Source organism: Talpa occidentalis, unplaced genomic scaffold (assembly GCF_014898055.3).
Source record: "Talpa occidentalis isolate TD23 unplaced genomic scaffold, MPIMG_talOcc4v2.1 talOcc4.4, whole genome shotgun sequence".
In the NCBI taxonomy this organism is placed as follows: domain Eukaryota; kingdom Metazoa; phylum Chordata; class Mammalia; order Eulipotyphla; family Talpidae; genus Talpa; species Talpa occidentalis.
The window spans coordinates 60153551-60178374 of record NW_023604295.1 but is presented as its reverse complement, the minus strand read 5'-3'; the positions used below and the strand labels follow the sequence as shown (position 1 = coordinate 60178374).

Genomic DNA, 24824 nt, shown 5'->3' with positions numbered 1-24824 from the left:
TTGACAAGTAATGGGACACCGGTGATTATATCTGGTTAATTCTGATTATAATTAAAGGGACCAAGGACCTGACTGCAATGGGTTGAATAGTGAATGGCTGGAGAAAGGGATTCTTTGGATGAAGACCATCTTTCTGTTATCTTGATTGTGAAAGGAAGGGGAGCTATATTCTAGGGAGAGAAAGGCTTAAAGATCAAGAGAAGAGAATGTGTTAGTGGAATTCCAAAGCAAAATTTGAGAGAAGGATTAGTTCATGAACCAAGTTCCAGAGAAGACAAGGGTAGATTAGATCAAGAGACTCCTGGCCCTCTGGATTGGAAACTGTTAAATAGTAGAAGGTATGTAAAAGAAGGTTGCTTGAAGCAACCTTAAACAGAATAGCTTTCTTTAGCATTTATATGGAACAATTTCCAATATATATATTGTGAATGCAAAATGTGAGGTAGTGTGGTATTATGCAACTAGGCTTATGATTGGTAATGCAGATTGTGTACTAACATATGAATGATGTCCCTCTGGAATTGTGTATCAGGTCTTTCCCTGATGTGAGATAGGACCTCACATTGCCTTTACTCAGGGACACTTTGCAAGATTTTCTGTATTCCTTTGTGGATAATAGTGACAGAGTAATTGTTTGGTTATTTAACTTCTATGATTTATTCAAGGATGTTGCACCAATCTGACTCTTGAATCAGATTCTCATCTCTGCTTGATAGCTAGGTTTTTGAACTGCACATTAATAAAGTGCAATTATTCTGATGATAATTTGGGTCTGCATGTCACTTGCCACAGGAAGAGAATGCATCGGCATGCTAACATGGGTGTTTCTGCCTTATGGTTGGGTCTCTTGTACATGAATAAATGTTATTTTAGCGTGTAATAGCAGTCTTTGAGAACTTGCCTAATAAGGATCCACCTCAGAGTCAGACCTAATTCAGTACGCTGAAAAAACCACATCTCTCCTTGTTCCTGAAAGTTAAAGACCAGTTCCTAGACTGTAGTGCACTCATTAGCCCAATTTTACTTTGTGCAGGCTCATTGCAGGCTGTCAGTCCTGTGGCATCTTCTTTTCGATGTTATTAAAGAAAAAATTATTCTGAATATTTGTTGAAAATGGTAGGGAAGAGCTTATTCAAGGTGAGACTATCTCAATTGTAGGGACCACTGTAGTGGAGTTGAAGAGAGAGTTCGATTCAACCCCAAATACTGCATGGGCAAGTGAAAATTTATAGCTAAGAAGCAGGGTGGGGTCTGTGATGGAAAATTACTGGGGAAACATCAGGAGTATGGGCTAATTCTTGTAAATTGACTTAGCAGGGTCCTTGCTGCAGGAAGGCCAGGTTGATCGATATCACGTGGGGCATGGTAAGTGATGAGGAACCTGATCAGGTACTAAGGGTGGAGGTTAGGAGATTTTCATTAAAATGATAGCAGTATTCTTGTTTAAACTGGACAATGCAGAGAGAGACACATAAGACTGAAATTCAGGGCCAAGTTGAAAAACAGCTGAGTAGCCTGAGTAGAGTTTAGTCAAGGAGGGGAACATTTATCAATGCCTCTTTGTTATATGGGCCATGTTATATGGGACAAGAATGGGACACTGAGCAGGTTTTCTATGATCCAGCAGACCCGTTAAAGGAGGAGTCAGAGTCCTCAGTGGTTTTGCAGGTTTTTATTGGGATTACCAGGTACACGGCAGGCAGGGGTGCTGGGGGGCCGGTAGGCTGGCAGGCCTCTCAGCCCCCAGCAGGTCTTCACTCTGGGCTCTCTGGTCTTCTCTTGGCTTTTGCTTCTCTTGCTTCTCTCTCGGCTTCTGCTGGCATCCCTGTGACGCCGCCCTTAAAAGCCCAGTCTTAGCCCAGGTGAATCTCATCTACCTATGCCCCCCCCCCCCTACTCCAGGTGCTTGCCATCAGGCATGCATTCAGGAGCGCAAGGATCCATCATCTATCCTGATGGCAGGAGGGCAGAAAAACCTGACATTTTTCCTTACCCTACAGGTCATTTTTCTTTTTCCCCCACAATTATTTTTATCAAGGTAAAGTAGGTTTACATCTTTGTATCTGCTTTGGGGACTACAGATTTACAAATGTATACTTTCATACGCTGCTCATGACCAATGCCCCACAAACTGCCACCCTCCCACATTCCTACCCTGCTATCCCCTGTCCCCACCTCTGGTTGCCTCAATTCTGAAGTCAGATGTTAAGAGTTTATTATTTATTGGTTTTGACTGTCCCTTTGTTGTTTCTCTATATTACACATGTGAGACCATCCTGTATTTGTCTTTTTACTTATTTCACTTAGTATTATCCTATTTTCATCTTTTTTTATAGCTGGGTAGTATTTGTGTGTGTGTGTGTGTGTATACACAGTTGTGTAGCCTCTTGTTGATATTAAAAAAATTCATGATAATTGTTGAAGATGGTAGGAAAGAGTTTATTCAAGGGTATACATACCTTGAATACATACTTTTTATATCTACTTCTCTATTCTTGGACACTTAGGCTGTTTCCATAACTTAAGTATTGTTGATAAGGATGCAAAGAACATAGAAGTACATATGTTCCTTTGGAAGAGTGTTTTTGTATTCTTTAGATATTCTTTAGATATCTAGGAGTGGAATTGCTGGGTCATATCATAGATCCATTTTTAATGTTTTGAGACCAGTCTACATTCCTACCAACAGTATATGAGGGTTCCTTTTTCTCTGCATCCTTGCCAATGTTTGTTATTTCTGAACTTTTTAAGGGCCATTCTTGAAAGGGTGAGGTGGTACCTCATTATAGTTTTGACTCGAATTTCCCTAATAAGTGTTGAACATTTCATCGTGCACCTATTTGCCACCTATATATCTTCTTTGGAGAAGTGTCTATTTAGCTTTTCTACCTATATGGGCCTTTTTCTACTCAAATGCAATGCTTTGAAGGTTTCAATTTTCTCCACAAAGAAAGAGGAAAAGTTGTTGTCATTGTGGAGTATAGGACAGTGTTGGGCTGTGAATGTGTGGAATGAGGAAACAAACTGAATTGGGACATGAAAAGAGGCTGTCCCAGTTGACTAATTGTCTCAGTTTCTAAATTCCATATCCTAGCAACTCTTTACTTCTAGGCAAGCTGGGATCATTGATCACCCTAGATACCGCTGACATTGGAGACTCAAGATTTATAGGAAAATTCTATAATCTGTAATTTCTTCTAGAAGGTTTCAGCAACCAGAGCATAAAGCCAAGAAGATTGGAGTTTGTATCGATCTGATATTATGGGGAGATTGCTGTAAAACAGATGGGTTGGGAATATTAAGGCCAGGACAGGGGGTGATGCTGGGTCAGACACACATGTGTGTGACACCTTGAGTCTGCATCTCCTGAATCTAGTTGCTTCTCTTGAATTGCAAAGGAAGGCCACACTACCTGGAGTAGCACACTGTCCTACTTAGGTACTCCTGTTTATTGGTTTATGTTCTGGTAAGAAAATTTAGGAATACAAAAGCAGGGTATCCTTAAGCAAGAAGAACACCAAGTACAAGCCCTCCTCAGATTAACCTTTAAGCTTCTGTAGAATCATGGGATGTTGGAACTTAAAGGGACTTAGGCATTATTCTAGTTCAACTGAACCCTTGGACATCTGGTAAAGTTAAAGTAGTATTTGTAATACAAATGAAAATGTAAAGTTTGTTGATGTTACCTCTATAATTGTGAGCATGATTGAAGCAATCACCAAATGAGCAATTCAAATCACTACAACACAAACTGTTAGCCAACATGTTGGAGGTGTCTTAATGATATTGCTCTAATGATTAACATTTTGATTCACTGCTAAAATAATATGAGATTAGAGGAGAGTTAGACTGATTCTACATAGTACATTGACTGAGATTCATACTAATAATATGGTTACTGATAAAAGAGTAATCATTATTTCAGAGAACAAAGTTATTGCTCAATATTAAACTAATCTTGTGATTAGCATGGCTAAAATAGCATTCTAAGTTGTTACTAAATTCAACTCAGAGGCAATTACTAAGTGTTTATAATGTGGGCCAATACTTAGATGCTGTAGGACAGAAATAACAATACATTTGCCCTGCTTGAGTTAGTCAACTGTGGTAAACAGAATAAAGTTACCCCTCCCCCCCACCCCACACATGACTATGTCCTTATCCTGGGGACTGGTGACTAGGTTATGTTACTTGACAAGGGGAATTAAGGTTGTAGATGGAATAGATTGCTAGTAAATTGACATTAAAATCGGAAGATTATCCTGGATTATCTGGCCAAACTCAATGTAATCACAAGACTCCTTAAAGGTAGAAAAGGGAAGCAAAAAGAGTCAATGTCAAAATTACACAATGTGAAAAAGTCATTGCAGATATAAGGGGCCGCTATCTTTCAGTAAAGCTATAGAAGTCAAGGAAGTAGATTCCCCCTTACAGTATTCAAGAAAGGAACACAGTTCTTTGATTTTAACTCAGTGACACCTGTTTTTAATTTCTGTCCTCTGGAATTGTGAAACAATAAATTTGTGTTATTTTAAGCCACTATGTTGGCAGCAATTTGTTACCACAGCAATAGAAACAAAACTGCAAATAACATAAAGATGTGCTGGGGTTTTATGCAGACAATATGGAAAGGTGACACTGGCAACAGAAGAGTGTCTACCCAACCCACAGATCCTGTTCTGCTCCAGCCAGTTTTTATTATAGGAAATAAAGGCTCAGAGTTCCAATTTTTTTCATTTTTCAAACTACAACAAAATATAGATTTCTATAAAATATAAATATCTATTTCTACATTATTGATAATTAATACAAATAATAAAACCAAAGTTGCATATATATATACAAATAAACTTATAAGAGGATGTTCAGCACAGTATTGTTTATAAGAACAAAGACTTGGAAACAATTTTAATATCTGTCAAATATGGGTATGAATAAATAAATGTAAATATAAATGATAAGAAATCCTTTAGTAAAAACCAATGATCTATCTATTTTAAAAATGTTTAAAAAAGATGAAAACAGAGTGAGATATATAGCATGAGACCTCATTTATTTGTATATAAAAATAGCCATAAAATAGCATATGTTGTCTGTGAGATATGTCAATAAATAGTGGAATGAGAGTTGGTTGCTGAAAGGGGACAAAACCCAGATGGAAAAGATAACAATAAAAGTGGGAGTGTGCTTGGAATGATGACAGCCATGTGTGACAAACTGAGGTGCCCTGCACAGTTGATCACTATGTCAGCCAGATCAATATTTTAGTTGCTCACTGTGTCATCTGGCGCAGAGAAGACTATGGGTCAGGTTAGACCCATGGGCTTCCACTGGTAATGTAAAGATAAGCAGGATGTAGTTCAACTCTTCATGAGGTTTTATGGAGAATTGGGGGAGAAAGATGTGTAAATGAGGCAGGATGAAAAATTTGGATATAACATTAACACATTTTTACATATTTATTCACTCATTCATTTATTCAACATTCACTCAAATATTTATTAAGCACCTGCTATGCTCCCAGCAATTTGTTCAGTTGCAGGGTGTCTCACAGTACAGCGTTTGATTCTAGGAATACACACAGCCTCCAAGAGTATTTCCAATTATAGTGGCACTGCTGTTAGCCTTTCTGAGTTTTGGATTCCTCCTTGGCAGAAAGGCATTATTTTTGTTCTAACTTCATGTGGGATTGTTGTCAGGAAATAAAGGCAACGTTGTTGTGAAGTTTGAGGCATTTCTTAGCTGGGAGACCCTTTGCTGGGCTTCATTTTTTCGCTGGCATGGTTCACTTCTCTAACTTGCGCAGTCTGGTCCAGGTCCTCAGTACTGGTGCTCAGGTCACTGCCATAGACACTCAGATTCCCCACACCATTCCATTTCAACCTGGTTTATAATTTAAGCAAAACAGATATCTTAAAGTACCTCCTTTCTCAGTAAATCATAATCTTATAAAGGAATGGATTTAGATGTCTTCCTTAATCTTGTGTACATTGCAGGAATCCCAGAGGATTCACCTGGGAAATATCTTCTTTGTATCTGTCTCCAATTGTTCCATTAATTTTTTCTAAATTTCCCATTGTGGTGAGGGTAGTAGTCATAATTTCCCTTTGTTCTAGGTAATTTCTTTATCCATGTTTCACCAATATAAACTATCTTTTTCCCTCTAGTCAGTTACAAAGATTCATTTGTGGGAAAAACTTTCCTGGACTAGAAGTATTCATGCTGTGATGTTTTCTAGAAAAAAATTTATTCCTGATAATAGGCCTCAGAGTATCTGCCTAGTTCCCACTGATACACATCTGTTCCATAAACAGACATCTCTTTAGAATCAGTGAGATTTTGTAACAACTCATCAAAAGAAGTATGAAAATCAGGTTGGGGGCAAATTTTCATTTTGGAGCCAAATACCTCTATCAGAATTATGAAACAATCCATATGTTAGGATATTTATTAGCGCTTATTGACAATTTAAACTTCTGATGAAATGAAACCTCAACCTAAAAATTATGAGGAGATGGGTCTGTTTCATAGTTGGAGTTCTTGAGTATTTTTTTGGTAAAGCAATGCATGATTATAGGAGAATGTTAGCTATAAACTGAAGCTGTTTCCTGGAGGGAATATATTTTGTAATATCTCCCATTCAGTGGAAGTTCTTTGCAAACCAAGAAATAGTTGAATTCCTTGTATTTACTTTTATTGTTTGAAAATTGCTATTGCATTGCAAGTGTTATAGATGTTTGGGAAAGAAGAATGAGGCATTATTAGAAACATATCCCTGGGGCATAATTTAGCATTACTAGTAGGAGATGGAAGAAATGGCTTCATACTGAAAAAGCAATGTCTGAGAAATATTATCGGTAACATGCTACTAAAACTAAAGGCTAGACTGATTAGAATCAGTGGGGGTTTGGTTGCATAAAAAACGGAATTACTGCAACTTGTGGAAAGAAGCGAAACATGAAATAACTATATTGGTAGGTAGGTTGTACTGCATTCCAAAGAATATTAGAAGGTGAAACAGCTTCAATAGGCCTTTTGCAGAATTATTACACATCAATTTATTTTTTGAAGGATTTAATATGCTTTATAAAGTGTAAATATGACTCATGGACATTTGGGTATTCTTCAGGTGGGAAATATAAAGAGAAGTAAACTCACTAAAGTTTTGATTCACCTATGGATGTAGAAAGTTGAAAGTAGAATTAGAATTGAATCTAATTTTTTTCTTTTTCATGGAAACTCTTTATTGCCAGATGTATTATTTGAAATAATTTTTGCACAAACTGAAAATTCACTTTACAAAACATTTCAGTTATACTTTTGATGATCTTCCTGTGTTTGTTCCTGAAACAATATAAATTATTTTTGTCTCAAAATACTTGGAAGGAAAAAGAAATTGACCTAAGTAACTAGGGTAATAAAAAAATCATTTTATTTTTGCAATCATGTTCTAGAACGTGAGTTAATTAAAAATATTTTTGTTATTTAAATATTTTTTAGTTATAAAAAGTAAAGCAGGCACATAATAAAAATTCAAATAGTGCATGATTAGTTTAAAGTAGAAAGTATAAAGTCATGTTCCCTGACTTCTATTCCCTTGCCCCAGAGGTTAACTATTAACTTTTTTTAATGCACCTATATGATCATTTTACCATATAAGAATTATATAATATATATCCTATATCTCTTTGATTGTACAAACTGAATGAGACTGTTCTATACCTTGTCTTTTTCACTTACCAGAATATCTTGGTCATCTGGTCTTTCCAAATCAGTGCATTTAGACTTATTTTAAAATTATTATTATGTATTATTCTATTTGGTGTCTTTACTATAATTAATCAGTTTTCCATTGATGAACATTTAGGTTGTTCCTCCAGCTTTGTGTGGGTTTGTGCACACACCTGCACATGCGTGCCAAAACAATGCTGTAATTGATTTCTTTGCATGTGTATTGCACACTTATCTGAGTATAATGCAGAAATGGCCAAAGAAGAACATGTGTATTACATTTTACCAGATGTTTCCAAATTAAATAGGATATATCAGTATCTTCTCTCTTAGCTGAAATGCAGGAAATGAACTGGTTACTAACTCCCCACTTGAATTGTATAGTATCAAACTACTTGTAGTGAAGAATGGTGCCTCATTGCTCTATGTTGATAGAATTGTATATCTTGAGAAAAGAGAAAGCCTGGGGTATTTCTCTATGTTGTTTCCCACTTAAGTTTTTTATTCTCTGAAATGGTAGTTCATGTCCTTGATTTAATTTTCCTCTGCTTTGCTTAACTTTCTTATTGATTTACCAGACCTCTTTATATATTAAGGAAATTAGTTATCATTCTCTCACATGAAACTAGAAAATACTTTTTCTAGTTTGTCCTTTGAATTTTGACTTCATGGTGATTTTTTTTCCACATTGAATTAAAAAAAAATTATATGCCATCACTGATCAAATCTTCTTTTAGGGGGTCTCAAGTTTGATATTTAGAATGGTTTTTCTCTATAAATTTATAAAAATATTCACTCACATTTTATCCTAGTTCTTTTATATTTCACTTCTTTTTGCATATAAATCATTAATGTATCTGGAATGTATTTTTTAATAAGGAATGAGGTAGTAAATTATTTTAAATATTTTTTCCCCAAATGGCTGGTTTGTTGTCTTAATCACTTATTGAATAATTTGCATTTCCCTAATGAAGTAAAATGTTATGTTTGTTAAAAATGAAATCCCTATATGTACATTTAGCTTTATTTTTTATACTATTTATTCTGTTCCTTTCATTTGTATACATTTTTCTGAGTAGCACCAAATAATTCCAATGACAGTAATTTTAAAACATGTCAACTATCTGCTGGGCTTAGGTCCCCCACATTATTCTTCTATCACAGAATTTTCCAGGCTAAACAAGTGCATTCATTTTTCTACATGACCGTGATCATCATTAAGAGACATTGCAAAAAATTCAATAGGCTTATGTTGGTTTAATAGATTAATTGGTGGAGAATTGGCATCTTTGCGATATTGAATTTTTTTCATATCTTGTAGAGTTCTTGTTGAATTTTAGTTCTCTACTTTTTTGCTATGTAAATGGAGTGTAGCCTAATATATTTTAAAATTTTAAATTATATTTAAAGTTGGATTGTCCTGCAGCATTGCATGTTAAGTATATCCTATCTATCTACCTATCTATCAAGATGGCTGTCATCATCTGTTTTTGTAGTTGTATAATTTTTGTCAGTGGAGTTTGAAACTTACCTTATTTTCATACTCTGGAATTTTAGTTTTAGAAATTGATACATTCATACTTCTTTTATTTATTTTTAAAGATTTATTTATTTATTTATTTATATAAGCACTGGGTACAGTCAGAAGCATGGGAGGTTGAGAGAATTCACCAGAGCCAGAGCAGGGAACAGAACAGGCAGACTGATGAGATACACTGCTGAGGGGAGCAGCGGGCATGGCAGGAGAGGTCTGTGCGCCATGTGGGACCCTCGCCAGTGGCCAGGGATCGAACTGGCACTGCGGATGCTGCGGGCAGCTTCCCAGCCCAGCGCTCAACTGCTGCGCCACCAAGGGAGGTCCACATTCATACTTCTTTACTACTTCCAGTTTTAGTAATTTACCTCCTTTTAAATATTTACATTCTGTTCTACAATTCTAATCCTTCCAGTCAGCAGTCAGTTAGCCATTTCATTTCTTTGTTCCACAGAGATTGTTTTAATTATATATTACTTATTCAAATAGGTTATTAAAAAAATTTCAAGAATGCTTCAGAAGTGCTTTATATTTACTGTATTCTTGCTTTTCTGCTAAAGCCTATATTGCTTTTATACCTATATAAATACTGGCTACATTTATAATTTTGGGATCCAATGTATTTTCTATAATAATCTATAGTATTTCCACGGAACTGGATTTCCCCCCCATTAGATCTTCATTAATGTTAAAATAAGTACCGTGATCCTCCATGAGTCTCTTCCTGACTTTCAGTTTCTAACTGTAGCATATTTTTATCCTTTTAATCCTGTTCTCTGACTATATCTTCAAAATTCTCTTCTAATTTTAACTGCTTTGCATGGGGTTTTCATGTATGTGAACTTATATATATATATATACACACACACACACATACACACACACATATATATATATATATTGCTTCTATTCATCATCTGTCAAATTATCTTATTATTTTCCTTTGGTTTCTTTTCACTCTTCCCCTCCTCCCCCCACCCAGAATCCCACCAAGTTATCTTTATTTGAAATTTGCTGTTTTTGAATTATTCTTTTGTAAGTTTCTTTGTAATGCCTCTTCTGATGTTTTCTTTTCAATTAGTTTTTACTTCTTATGTTCATTTATATCTTCCTTGTAGTACCTTACTATAGATTTTGTGTTGATTCCTTTTTGTCTAATGTTCTTTGAGCAAGGCCATCTGGATTTGGTCACTGATTTGCCCAACAATGGTGAGCAATTTATTTTAAAATAAAAAATATTATTGATTTACCATTCATTTACATAACTATATAATTTTAGGAGTATAGCTTTGAATCTCAATATGTGCACATGTTTTACTCACCCAGCGACAAAGCTCTTGTCACACACTTTCTTACCAAAACCTCTCTCAGTTTTCTTCTGAGGCATGTCTTCTCTCAGTTTGTTTCTCTTTTTGAGTATAAGCACAAGCTTCTTGTGGGTTGCAGGAAAGTGTGAATGTCATAAGTCCTCCCTGTCCAAGCTAGCATGTGTATAACTGCACATCTGACTTGGCCAGCAGAAGAATTGCAGTTGCTATTTACCCTCTCTGCAGTTTTCTGCCACTCCTCTGGCCCAGATAGGAGTCGCTATTACTGCTTTTGTCAGATGCTCTTCCTAGTAAGAAGTTTAGATTTACAGCTCACAGTTATGTTAGAGATGGTAATTTCTTTACATTTTGCTTTCAGTGTGCTTTGGAGAAGAATTGTAAACAAAAAACCATTTACTCCTCTACTTTTAATTAGAAATCTCCACAACCGGTGGTTTGTTGTTTTGCAGACTAAATAACTCTCATTCCAAATGATTTATAAAGCATCTGCAATGACTCAATTGTGTGAAAATTTAACATAATATAAATCCACTAGGGCATCACCAAAATCACTGAGAATAAGGGTTTCCAGATACTAATAGTATCCATTTAAACTCATATTCCCCAAACATTTATTTTTGAATCATTGACTCATAAAATGGTGGGCTGAAATGTGTAAAAGCAAGATTTGGAATCAGACTGATAAGTTGTAATTTCATCTAATTAGTTTCAACATTATTTAGTAGGGAATGAGGGAGTCATTGACATCTTACCCAGGCAATCATATGATTAGAACTCTATTTAAGAAAGATGGATTGAGGGCCTCCCTGGTGGCGCAAGGGGTTAAACACTGCACTATGAAGCAATCCACAGCCTCTGCAGCACGAGTTCGATTCCCTGGCCAGCCAGGGAGCAACCAACATGGCGCAGAGACCTCTCCTGACTTGCCTGCTGCTCCCCTCAGCAGTGTACTTCGGTCAATCTGCCTGTTCTGTTCTCTACTCTGTTTCTGGTGAATCCTCTCATCCCCCGCATCTCTGGCCTGTACCCCAGCTTTTGTATGCATAAATGAATAAATCTTTAAAAAAAAACAAAAAGATGGATTGACTAGAAAAGAGGGTGAATTTACAGAGAGGATACTCCTGAACCCATATTTTTGGAAATTATTTCATGTTTCTCAATCATTATTTTACATTTACCAGTCCCGAATTATATAAATAATAAAAATTGTGAAATATTATTTATATTTTGGTAAACTAGTATAAATTTCATTTCTCATAGTGTCTCTGCTTGCCTATTGTTTAAAGACTACAAGTTCTAATTTTTAGTTAGATGAAATTAGCTACTGGAAATACACATAGATTCTGGACCAAGATGATAGTATATTCTGGACCAAGCTCCTAAATTTCTCTCCTCCCACATACATACCAAATATGTAGCTAAACATGGACCAGTTACCTCAGAGAGAAATCTAGAGACTAGTTGAGTGATTCCTATGTATCATGTAAGTGATATAATACCCACATAAAAGTGGGTAGGAGAGGCTGAGATATCATTTCACCATTACTCCCACCCACCTCTGGCACAGTACCATATAGTTGGTACTGTGGCTACCTACATTTTCCCTCAGATTTGAAGGGTTTGAACCATACATATAGTACTACAGTTTTTAAGGCTATCACCTGGGTGATAGAGTCTCAAACCATCTACGATAGAACCCCATCTCTCAAAACCAGTCTAGTCACTCATAAATGACTAGAGCAGACAAAGAAGCAGTTGTTAAGGGGCATGCAGATAAGCACTGTGACTTTTCCCCCAGGGCTCAGCTCAGATACCACCTGTCCAGCTGTAGGCAAGTTGCACTTCAGTGATCTTGAAAACTTGTCATTTTCTTCATGAGGACTAGAAATCATTTCCTTGTGTTTACTTTTGCTCTCTGTGCCTTTCTTTTCACCAACTGTCTTCTGCTCTTTCTAACTACCTCCTTGCTTTCCAAGATCATCTGTCTATAATCACTACAGAATCCTTTTTTTTTTTGGGGGGGGGGACTTCTCAACACAAGGAACAACCTTCAGTTTTACTTTTTGCAGTGTCATAGAGGGAAACATTGTGGAGATGACCGGATTAGTGGCTGATTGGATTAGGATAAAAGAGTGAGAGAAATAGGGAGGATAGAGATGGTTGGGGTATTTCAGCCTGGGTGCCTGGGAAATGTGATTGATTAATAGATAATGAAAAGTAAGCAGGGACTGGCTTGATCAGGGTTTGGACCATGTTAAATTTGCGATTCTAAAAGAATGTCTCATTTAAGTGGAGCTGTGTAGCAGACATATGGAAATGACACTAACCTGGCAGAGATATGTTAAGTGTGGTAAAATTTGGTGACCAAAATGAAGGAGATAATTGTGGAGATGAAAATAATACATGAGGAGACTAAGTTTGAGAGGATACATGGAAAAAGAAAAGGGCCAAAGAAAGAACAAGGCCATGGACAATTTGCTTTGTTCATCATTTTTGACAGTCTTCCTTCTCTCCTATTTACAAGTATATTTGATTCACTGACGATGTCCTTTTGGCCAATTTTAGCAAGTATAAGTCATTCTTCTTACTGAGTGGTTTGGGATAAGAGGATTTGATGAAGCTGTTCTCTAGTGGTCAATCTCATTCAGATTTGGCTGCCTACTTAGGAGCTTTAATGAGAACTCTAGTAACAAAATAATATATGGTAGGGTGAAACAGAGATCATAGGAATGGAGGGAAGAGTAACAGACCTCAGGCACAAGCATGAATTTTTTGCTTTCAACCTCCTGCAATTTTACACTAGAATTAATAATCCTCAGCCTGAGCTGCATATCCCAATTATCTATGCTGCTTTTACATCACAGCACAGTTTCTTCAGGTTAAACCACAGAAGGAAGTAGAGGGAAAACCCCTTTTGAGTTCATGGCAATGAGCAGTAGTCAAAGTGTAGTCTTTGTGAATGAAATATAATCTGCACCTATATTGGTATGCTCTGGGAATATTTCAATGCCTACAAATCGCTTTTACTCCAGTCTATTTCCTTTTAGTAATGTCTATCTCAGCTGCACATGAGAAAAGTTTTCAATTTGGTTAAATTTATGCTAGGAGCTGTTGGAAATTGGAGCTTTGTAGGGGTTCCTCTCCTCCTCTATCGTAATTCTCATGTGAATTCCTCCCCTGCAAAGTTATGCAGCTCTCCATCTGGCCATATTCATAAGGCTTCCTACTTATAGAACTTTGATAAAATGCATCAGCTTCCTTGGAATTAGATTAATATTTCAATCTGAGAGCTTTCTGGGTTCTTCCTGCTGACAGGAGATGAAAGCCTCATAAATAAAAATGCTGCTTTGTTTGCCTCTGTGTTGTGATGGACTCTGGAAGAGGAAGACAATTAGATCTAAGCATCTTTTCATTCAGTGTTATAGATATTCTCTTCTCCGTGACCCAACATTGTTGCCTTCTCTTCCAGCGTTATCTGTCTACTGTGAGGATTGTGGAATAGCAATGGAAAATTAAATAACATCCTTCAAATTAGCTTTTGCTTCTTCCTCCAGAAATCTTCTCATTGGAGGATGTGGGTTCTTTGTGCTTCATTATCAGTTGACATCATTCTAAATAAAATGATAATTTATTTTCTCCTTAAGATTTCATGTTCAGGGCCTCCCCTGGTGGCGCAGGCAGTTGAGCGCTGCGCTGTGTAGCTGTTCTCAGCCTCTGCAGCACCGGTTCGATCCCAGCCGGCCAGCGAGGGTCCCACATGGCACAGCAGACCTCTCCTGTCTTGCCCACTGCTCACCTCTGCAGTGTACTTAGTCAGTCTGCCTGTTCTGTTCCCCGCTTTGTCTCTGGTGAATCCTCACCCTCCTGTGCATCCGGCCTGTACCCCGGTTCTTGTATAAAATAAATAAATCTTTAAAAAAAAAGATTTCATGTTCAAAAATGGTTAATAATAATTAGTAGTCTATGCTGAACAAAACACCTTAATAAAATCTGTATATGTTAGTCTGGAGGTAGATAATTAAATCTTTGCTTTTATATAGCATAGGCTAATGATTTGTAGATGAGATTTAAGTGCATAAGGCAATTTTGAGATAAAAGATTAAGTTTAGTTTTCACTTGAGCTCAGATGTAACTGAATAAAGTCATGAAGTGAGGCTTGACTATCAATATGATATTTGTAATTTTTGTACTTTTTCGTTAAAATGACTTAGAGGCAGTGAGCTTCTTATTAATATAAACATGATAAAATTGTCATAGTAATTTATGTCATTTAAGAATAAGGTGGTTAGTATCTGCAACAGGACTGTGGCATTTTTAGATTTCAAGACATATCAGAGGTAGTGTCTCAGAAGTCAAATTTCAAATAATTTAAGAGGGAGAAAGAGTTGGTATCAAAAACAGAAATCTGAAGAACAGCACACACAAAGAAAGTAATTGGTTTTGGCTAGAGTATAGCTTCCTGATACCTTGAAAAACTAGCTTTGATTGAAGGATGAGGATGAAGACATTAATAATCAGACTGATTCAAGAAAGAGCTGATGAAGAGGATGAGGAAATGCACTAAAAATAATTTTGTGTCATTGAAGCATATTCAAACATTCTATCTTTGGATAACATGGAATTCTAGTTTTTCCAAAAATAGGGTTTTAAATATGATATTTGTCTCATTCAGATTCTCAAGACTGGTGTTGTCTCTTCTAAGCTATTTTCTGCTTTTTAATAACTCCCATTTATTTCATACCCTTTGCAAACAATTTTTAAACAGTTTTAACAAGAATTAAATTATTATATAAAGGATGGAGAAATTTATAATGCATTGCTTTTATATCTGAAGACTTCCTAGTTAAATTCTGTTTCAGGGAAAAGCAATTGCCTAAAATGGGAGTTAAAATTCAGGACAAGATTGATTAATAATTTTGCCTGAGCTATGCTCCCTAGTGATAGGAAATCAAGAGTAAGTTTTCTTAAAATACTGGTTACAATTTCAGAAAACTGTCAGTCTCATCATGTTTTTATTATGGGAAGGGATCTTAATTGCAACAGAAATAAAGAAATAGACAGGAGCCATATGGAACTTTATCCATTTGCTGCCAAGAAATTGTCTTCCATTTTAAGAGCCATAGACATCAAAGATGTACAGAAGAATTTAATCCTTTATACATAATGATGCATTTGATTGAGTGACATTGATTGGAAAAAGGCAATGAGATTTTTGTTTTTAAGAAATTATTTAAATGTACTAATTGTGAATTTAATTATCACAAATGGATTTTTCTTATCATGTAATTTTTTATTTACTTTTGGTTAGTTTTAGATTTCCATTATATGCACACTTCAAATTGACTCTTGTTAACTTTTACAGAACTCTGTGTGTGTGTGTGCCCATGTGTGTGGAGGACTATGTTTAAACTGGAGAAAGCAGAGTGATTTTATATTTTGTAAGGTATTTAAAACATAAGATTAAATAGCTTGACTTTTAGTGACTTATGTTGGTTGGAAATTGCAGCATGAAACTGAGTAATAGGATCAAATAAATCTGTCTTTTTTTTTTAATAATTTTGGAGATGTCTTTTCTTTTTTTCTTTTTCTTTTTTTTTTTTCTTAATGATTTCTTTATTTATTTATACAAGCTCTGGGTACAGTCAGAAGTGCGGGAGGGCGAGAGAATTCACCAGAGCGGGGAGCAGAGCAGGCAGAAGGACCAAAGTACACTGCTGAGGGAAGCAGCGGGCGGCAGGAGAGGTCTGCACGCCATGTGGGACCCTCCTCTGGTGGCCGGGGAGCAGCCAGGATCGAACCGGCGCTGCAGAGGCTGCGGGCAGCTTCACAACCCGGCGCTCAACCGCTGCGCCACTGGGGAGGCCCTAAATCTAAGAGTCTTATTAAATCTAATAAGACAACTCCTGACATGAAAATTGTAGATTGAAGAACAGAGGAACAAATGGGTAATAGCTGCATATAAGATGGTGATGCTTACGGTGTAATAAGGCTGGGAAGAACGAAAATCTGGGCAGGAGGCCTCAGTTTTCGTTCTAAGGAAGGTGTATAATCTTGCTATAAATGGAAACTGAAAAGAAGTCATTTATCAAATTCACAGTTTTCCTAAGAAACAGAAGCCCTGATTAGCTGTATAGTGACCTAGTTCACATATTTGCTGGATAGTTTGCAGTTGTGTTTTCATTTTATAGAAAAGTACATTCATCATGACCGAGCTACAGTTCAGGTTGGAGGGTGCTGTTTGAAGTCACCATGGATCTGTGGAGAAGTGAGAGAAGGTCTTAGTTAATGTTAAGAAGTTTGGGCATGCTTTTAAGGAATAGAATCAGTCAACTTATAAATGCTTGCTAGAGGAAAAGAGAAATAGGACTTCAATTTTGCAGGGTGGCCTACATATTTTGTTTGGAACCTTAAACTCTGTTATCACCTGGTTGTGGCCATCCCTGCTGCAGTGGCCTTGAGCTCTGACTCTGACTTTTGTAGGTCTTTGTAAATTCAGTGCTCATTTTGAAGGCATTTTTCTTCTCTGTAGTTTTCCTTACTTTTTATATCAGCAAACAGATTAAGGCTGGGCACTCTCCTCATTTGTCTTATACTACTTCCTCTAAAAGATCTCATTATTAATTCTTATAGAGTTCCTGAGTTGAAACTCTTTTATTTCTCTCACTCTTTCAGTTTCTCAGTTTATCGGGATGTGTAGTTCTCTTAAGAAAACTTGAGCAATACTACATAATTTATCACTCCAAATCTTCTCTTGCAGCATGCTGTTGCAAATGACCACAAATGGTATGCAGCATGTAGAAGCTCCCTTAGGTGAGGATGAATTCCTTGTCCATCAGATTAGAACTCTGGGAAAAATATGGGACAGATTAGCTGTCCATGTTGCCCTTGTTGGTTCTTCAACTATACCAATAGAAAAACGAAATGATGAAAATTATTTACTGATAGTTTTCTGTACCAATGTTCTTCCAAGTAAAATTCTTTTCTCTCCAGTTAATGGACATATGAATGAATGAATGGTGTTTGTGTCCACAACTCACACATCCTAATATAGAATATTATAGAAAAGAATTTCAATGAGATTTATTTTTTTAAACACTGCATCACACTCTTTAGCTCTTGACTGGCTTTCATCACTTATTATGTGAGAAAGGAAATGTCATTAACTTAAAAGAAAATTTAAGATCAATGTGCTTGAGCTTTTCTGATTTTAAAATTCTTTACAGAAACTTGTCAAAGAGATTATGTATTGGAAACAAGAAAGTTGAAACTTCTTAGGGCACTGGAGAAATTTCTTTGTTTCCTCTGAGCACAAATGACAGAGAAGTGGAATCTTATTCTGGTGAGAGCCTTAGCTGGTATTTGTAGTGTTAGTTCTGTGCAGTTACTGCTTTTTTAGGATCTAGTGCTCTGATTTACATGGAAACAAAGACTGGGCTGTAACTATGTGTTCACAGAGCCACAGTGAAATAAGTGGTGAGGCAAAGGTGGTGAATGAATGGATTGCTGGGAGTAGTTCAGGCCTAAATACACTTTCTGCAGAGGTGACCTAAAGTTGCCCTAACTCTTTCTTTGTTCTAGTTGTATAGATCCAGCCTTAGAAATGTGATAGGAGGTTAACGTGTCAGACTGTGACTTTGTTCTGTCCCTGGAATAAGCAAGGATGTTTTAGAAAATCAATTTGCTCTCTCCAGGAGGACTTCACTGAAGTACATGAACTTAATCTATTGGGGGAAAGTTCCTCTGAAGATGGACATGGTTTCATTTCTGTTTCATTAGCTCTTGCTGCAGAGAAGATGATGGATAAACGTAGTTATTTGCTGCTTTTCTTAATAAGGGCTTTATCCAATTTTTTTTCAGTGTAGAAGAATCTAGAAACCTAAGTGTGATTGTTGAAATTTGTCATTTTCAGTAGCTCAGGGTTCTACTGAAATAAACAAAAGATATTTTCTTTCAATACTCATGTCTATAGAAATACAACTGCGAGGGAAATGTGAGAACCTCCAGACCTCAGTGTGTATTCAGATATATTTACCTAGTCAACAATTCTGAATTCAAGGATTTTACATAAGAAATTTTGCTTCCTTGATTAGATTAGGACACAACTATGTTAGCACTTTTTTCACATCAATCTTTCTAATTTTATGTGTTAGTATTTTAAAACAAATTATGAGGTGTATCTATAGGATTAACATGAAACAAAAAAATTAGCCAAAGATCCTGATGGCAAAAACATTGTTCATAGAAATTAGAGCATATGCAAATCCATTTATGTGAAATATTTTACATTTAATTTTAAGAAAAATTATCTTTCTCTACTTTGCATTCTAAATTTGCCTTGTAAAAGTTGACTTTTTAAAAATGTGACATTCTTGTTTAAAATGAAATGAAGTGAAATAAAGTAAAATTCAAAAGTGCCCAATCTTTTTTTCCTCCTTTTTATTCAACAGTGTCTTTAGTAGAAGTTGCCTTGGAATGAGCCTGAGGAGACCACCTCTGTGGGATGAAGGTGATGCCACTTACCCTTCTTTGGCCTTTGTTTCTTCTCTTACAAAATCAGGGCAACAGTGAAATCATCCTTTATGGTCCCTCCCGTATCTCCCTTCCAGCTCTAAAGATTCTATTTTGCTTTCTCTACTATGCACACACCACTACCAGACATCTCCTTGAGAACAATACTTTCACTGTGTAGTTCCATTTTCAAATGTTTTTCAAGAGGGAGAAACTCCAAAGCTGCAAATCCAGCATTTAAAAATTTTAAGACGCAACTAAGAAGAAAAGGATTCATCCATAGAAGAGTATAAATTCCACTTGGCTAAATCTTATCACTTTCCACACACCTCCATTAGGGAAACAGGTGACATTATAAGAAGAATTTCCCATCTCTAATGGCTGTGGTTGAGAGTCTTGATTGTACAATATTTTGACTTGCACTTCAGAGTTCCCTCAATGTCTCCAGCTATGTCCATGGGTAGCTCTCTAAATACAGCAGTTGTGCCATCTGTTTCAAATATTATTTCAGTCTTCACTGTTTTGGGATAAATTTCATAAAGTGTATTGCATACACACACATTTAATTGAACAAACGAGAAGCCTTTCCAGTTTAAAAAAGCTTCCTAAATGACAAGAAGTGTCCAATTTCCATTCAAATGGTTACTCCGGGGCTTTAAAATGTGTGAATTCATCTAACAGAGGCTGGTGGTGTATTTTGAGGCAGATGGCTTGATTCTGTGAAGAAAAAAAATTAAGTGGATTTTACTATCAATCTTATTTTTTTTTTGGCAAAAGACTGACATAATAAAGATGTGTGTATTACTGAGAATGCTTTTTAATAATGATTCTACCTTATGTTTTCCCCCAAGAATATGGTTAACTGACTAGGAAAATCTATTTAGAGATTTTATGTTTATCCATAATGATCGGCTTAGGAAAAAAAAAAGAAGCCCACTAACAAAATTGCTGAAATACAAAAGGAAAATAATGTTGTACAACTTTCTGAAGGAGTCCAAGAGGAAAGGAATGCTGCAGTTTATTGGATATTTCTCCTCCTAAGTAATTGTGAAGTCAAGAGACTACAGATTTCTGGAGGAAGTGATTTCATGTCTTGTGAGACTGTCTTTGGAAGAATATCTTCTTCAGTATCATTAACAAAGCACTTTATATATTTCATACCAGTAGTTTTAACAATGAATCACTAGAATTATTCTCAGTCACTATTGTATATTCTCAAAATTAGACTCATGTTAGCACATGTCAAAACTGTCAAAAGTCCTATGCTATAAAAGTTCTTTCAGTCTTATGTGTCTTTTGAAACATTATTGTTTATCCCCCAGATCTACTCAACCCTTCTTCCATTTGTAATTTGCAGACTGACTGAGTTATTTGTTAGTTCCTGATTAGTTAAAGCCAAACATGTTTCTCATCCCTCTTGGAAATGACTATAAGCCAACCAACCCATGGTTTTCTTAGGCACCAATTACCAATATGGATGAGAATATATATTAAATTGTCCCAGTCAATCTAAAAGAAAGATCATTTTTTTTGATACTTGGAAAAAGTGCTATCACTATTCTAGTGGGCATGGGAAGGGAAACATGTAGCCTTTATTGCTACTGACAACTTCCTGAAAACATATACAGAATAGACCTTAGGATGAAATGAACAATGCAGGTAGCAGGATGAAAAGGAGAGAGAACTTGAATCTCTGTTCTCTGTATCTGAGCTTTGCCTCCACTACTCTGAATTCCACTATGCCTGTGAAGTTCCCTTTATGTAAACCAATGCTCATTGTTGAACAGTTTCTATTGTTCATGCCAGTTGGAGTCAGGTTTATGATACTTGCAGCTAAAAGTATCCTAAAATATATCAGGATGTGGCTTAAGGGGGAGGCAGCATCAGACACAATTTTGTATGTTGTGAGACCTTCTCTTAGTCTTGGATGGTAGAGCTTATTTCCCTACTCTGAAACTACTTTGTTATTCTTGATAAGTGAGACGGTAGGTGAAGGAAAATAATACTACAAGAATTTAATGAAAATGGGTAATGGATTTACCATGTAGTAGAGCCTAAAGCACCTGTCTAGCTAATGATTGACTAAAGGTGGCAATTTCCTTACTGAGTCAGTGATTCGCAAAGCATATTCTACTTGTCTTCCCAGTCCTGTCTCCTGGTTTCCTCCTCAACATGCTTATAAATTGTCACTATTCTCCTCACTGAGGAAAAAAGAAAAGGAACAAACTGAAAAAAAATGGAACATACTGAAAATTATCAGCTCTTCTTAGACCCATCAGAGATTTGAGGTGACAGGGTGAACTGCTACCTAGAAAACTGGGTAGGCAAATACAGAGAACCACAGCTTACCAGGAGTGCAAGCTGTTCCAACCAATAATAGCTAGGAACATTTTCATGGTAATTGACAAACTGATAGAGGCCACGTGTGGACAGGCTTGAAAGTTAAAAACTCCTAGGGACCCAATCTTAGGATTACCTCATTCTTTCATGAGATTTATGTGTTTGAAAACCAGATTCTCATGGTGAAGAGTAGGGGAAAATCCCATGGTGTTTTGGGCCAGACAAAAGTAACTTGTGAAAGATGCTCAGAATGTTCTCCATAGGAAAACCTCCCTTTGAGGGAAACAACTAGCAGAGCCTCACCTCACATGGAGGTAAGGCAGTTAAACACATGGGCCCCCTGTAGGCTTTCTGTCTCACAAAAGGGAAGTTAAAAGGCTAAGATATACTTTTGGAAGTCTCAACTCAGGGGCTGAGACCTATTTAAAAAATGAAGATTTAATCATAAGATTGTAGAATACTTTCTAGTACCTTAACACCATATCAACAGGGCTGGATAATAACAGCAAATTACAAATCAGAGAACTAAAAGACATGGACTCTATGTAAGGAGTTTCTAGGGGAACCCAAAGACAAAACGAGCCCACTGGAGAATATTGAAGACTCTGACACCTACAGTTATAGCAAACATTAAACACACTAATTCTTAGATCAATATAAAATCTTCCCCTAAGGGCCTTTTTATCTCAGTACCCATTATCCAATATCCATTATATCCAACTTTTAACGAAATATAAGGCATTCCAAGAGGCAAGAAAAAATAGTCAGAAGAGTCAAAGCAAGCATCAGTACTGACTCAGAAATTTTGGAGTTATACTAAGTATAGTTCCAGGATAAACAGCATCTGTATCACTTGGGAACCTGTTAGAAATATAAATTCTCGAATTCTACTCTAAACCATTGAATATGAAACTGGTGTTGGAGCCCAGCAGCCTGTGCTTTAATAAGCCCTCCAGGTGATTGTATTTGAAGACCACTGCATTATGAATATCAAGCAGATGTGAAATTTGTAAACCCTGTGTTTCCTTAGTGTTTTCAGAGATAGAATAGTAAAGTACATATAGAAACAAAATAATTGAAAATGCAAAGAATACGCTGAAGGTATTGCTTATGATTTTGATTTTTGGCTTTGTCAAGTAATATCACTGCTAATGAATTGTTGTATATGACTGCATGTGGTACAGTGTTATTTAATTGTGTGTATTTGTGAGTCCACCTGACTTGAGAATCTTATCACCACTGGACAACCTGGCAGAAGGCATGTGTCTGGATGGAAGGTGCAGGGCACTGGGGAATATCTCAGTACAGTATGGTCAAATAGTTTAATCAGGTCAGAACCTATTTTAACTGGTTGTCTCCAGTCAGAACTGGTTTGAAGCAGTTTAATCAGGTCAGAACCGGTTCAAAACAGATTTATTAGTTTTGAACTGGTTTGAACTGGCCAAAAATGGTTAAAACCAATTTGAATTGGTCAGAAATGGTTTGAACTGGTTTGAGTTGGTCAGAACCAGTTTGAGATAGCTTTATCTGGTCAAAAGAGGTTGGACTCTGTGAGAGCTGGTTTGAGCCTTTTTGTAAGGTCAGAACTCGTTTGAACCAGTTTAATCCAGTATTATCCAGTCAGAACCAGCCAGAAGCAGTCAGAGCTAGTCAGAACATGTTTGAACCATTTTTATCTTGTCAGAATCAGTATGAGCTGGCAGTATGATTTGGCCAGGAATGGTTTGAACCAGTAAAAACTGGCCAGAACCAGTTTGAAATGCTTATACCCCATTTGAACCAGTCACAAACAGTTTGAACTGGTTAGAAGTGATTTTATCTGCTCATTACCAGTATGAGCAACTTGAACAGTATTATCTGCTCAGAAGCAGTCAGAAGCAGATTAAAACAGTCAGAATTGACCGAAACCAGTTTGGATTGGTATTATTCCATCAGAATTGGCCAGAACTGAACCAGCCAGATTGAGTTTGAACCACTTTTAGCCAGTTAGAATTGTTTTGTGCCAGCCAGAACCTGTCAAAATTGGTTTGAATCAGTTGAGACAGTCAGAACTGGTTTGAATAGTCAGAAGTGGCCAGAACTGATCAGACCAATTTGAACCTGTCAGAACTGGTCAGAACTGGTTTGAACCTTGTTCATTGTGTCAGAACCAGTATGAGCCAGTTTCAACCTGTATTATGCAGTCAGAATCAGCCAAAATCACTTTGAACTGGTCTTATCTAGTCAAAGCCAGCCAGAACTAGTTTGAAGTGGTCAGAACAACTAGAGCCAGTTTCAGCTGGTTTTATCCAGCCAGAACAGGCTTGAACTTATCAGAACTGGTCAGAACAAGTCAGGACCATTTTGAATCTGTCAGAACGGGTTTGAACTATTTGAACTAGTCAGACCCCTTTTGGACCAATCAGAAATAGCCTGAACCATTTGAACCAGTTTTCTCTGGTCAGAACCAGTATGAGCTTGTTTGAACCTATATTATACAGAGTTGGTTTGAACCAGTCAGAACTGGCCAGAACCAGTCAGAACCAAGCAGAGCCATTTTATACTGGTCAGAATTGACCAAAACCAGTTTGAACTGGTCTTCTTTGTTCAGAACAGCCAGAACTGTATTTAGCCATAAACAATAAGAACTTATTTGAACCAGTTCAATCTTGTTTGAACTGGATCCACCCACAGTTTGAAATTGTTAGAAGCAGCTGGAACCAGCCTGAATTGGTTTTTATTTTTTTCTGGGTGGAACTGGCTTGAACCAGTTTTATTCAGTCAGAGCTAGTTTGAAGCAGTTTGAACTGGTATTCTCTGATCAAAGCTGGTTTTGTTAAAGGGCAGCCCTGATATAAAACGGGTTGCCTGACTGTGGGTCCTCACCTGCGCGCTTAAAAGGAACTTAATACTCCACTGCAGACACACACAAAAGGTTAATAAAAGATTTATTCACAAGGGAAGGGGAAATGAGGACATGAACAATTCAGGGAGAAAAGTGGGAGATAAAGTCTTAAATGCATCCTACCTGTTCCGCCTATCTGGAATCCCAAATGGCACTCAGAGCTGGTGGTGAGCCAAGAAGAGAGCGAGCCCCCAAGGCCCACGTGTTTGGTTTTTATACCAAACCTGGCTGCTTAACTCCACCCTCAGGTCCCAGCCACCTTCCCTTTGGTGGTGACAGGATTTGTCTTTCCCAATGTCTTGATGACTTTGGTCTGGAGTGGGGGTGGAGTCCACAAACCTGTATGGATTTAGCTCAGGACATCCTTTCCCCTTAACAGTTTGAACCAGTTTTGGCCTGCCAAAGAGCTAAAGTGATTTAATCCATTTAGTTGGATCCATTTGTCTGCTCAGAACTTGTCAGAACTGTTTTGATCTGCTTTGAACTGGTGTCATTTTGA

At 36.8% G+C, this 24824-nt stretch overlaps 1 protein-coding gene across 11 annotated transcripts in view; it reads left to right on the top strand.

The window, feature by feature from the left end:
* Nucleotides 1–24824, top strand: part of ZPLD1 (zona pellucida like domain containing 1) — a 290118-nt gene that overhangs the window by 107966 nt on the left and 157328 nt on the right. For 5 of the 11 annotated variants that reach the window (XM_054700641.1, XM_054700644.1, XM_054700648.1 and 2 more), the window contains one exon: nt 19041–19099. The exons of 3 other annotated variants lie outside the window; for them this stretch is intronic. In XM_054700641.1, the coding sequence (XP_054556616.1) occupies nt 19066–19099 (34 nt within the window). In that variant the 5' untranslated portion in view covers nt 19041–19065. Of the gene's footprint in view, nt 1–19040; nt 19100–24824 lie in introns of those variants that run through there. 3 more of the 11 variants (XM_054700640.1, XM_037525623.2, XM_037525622.2) reach the window with 2 other exon arrangements.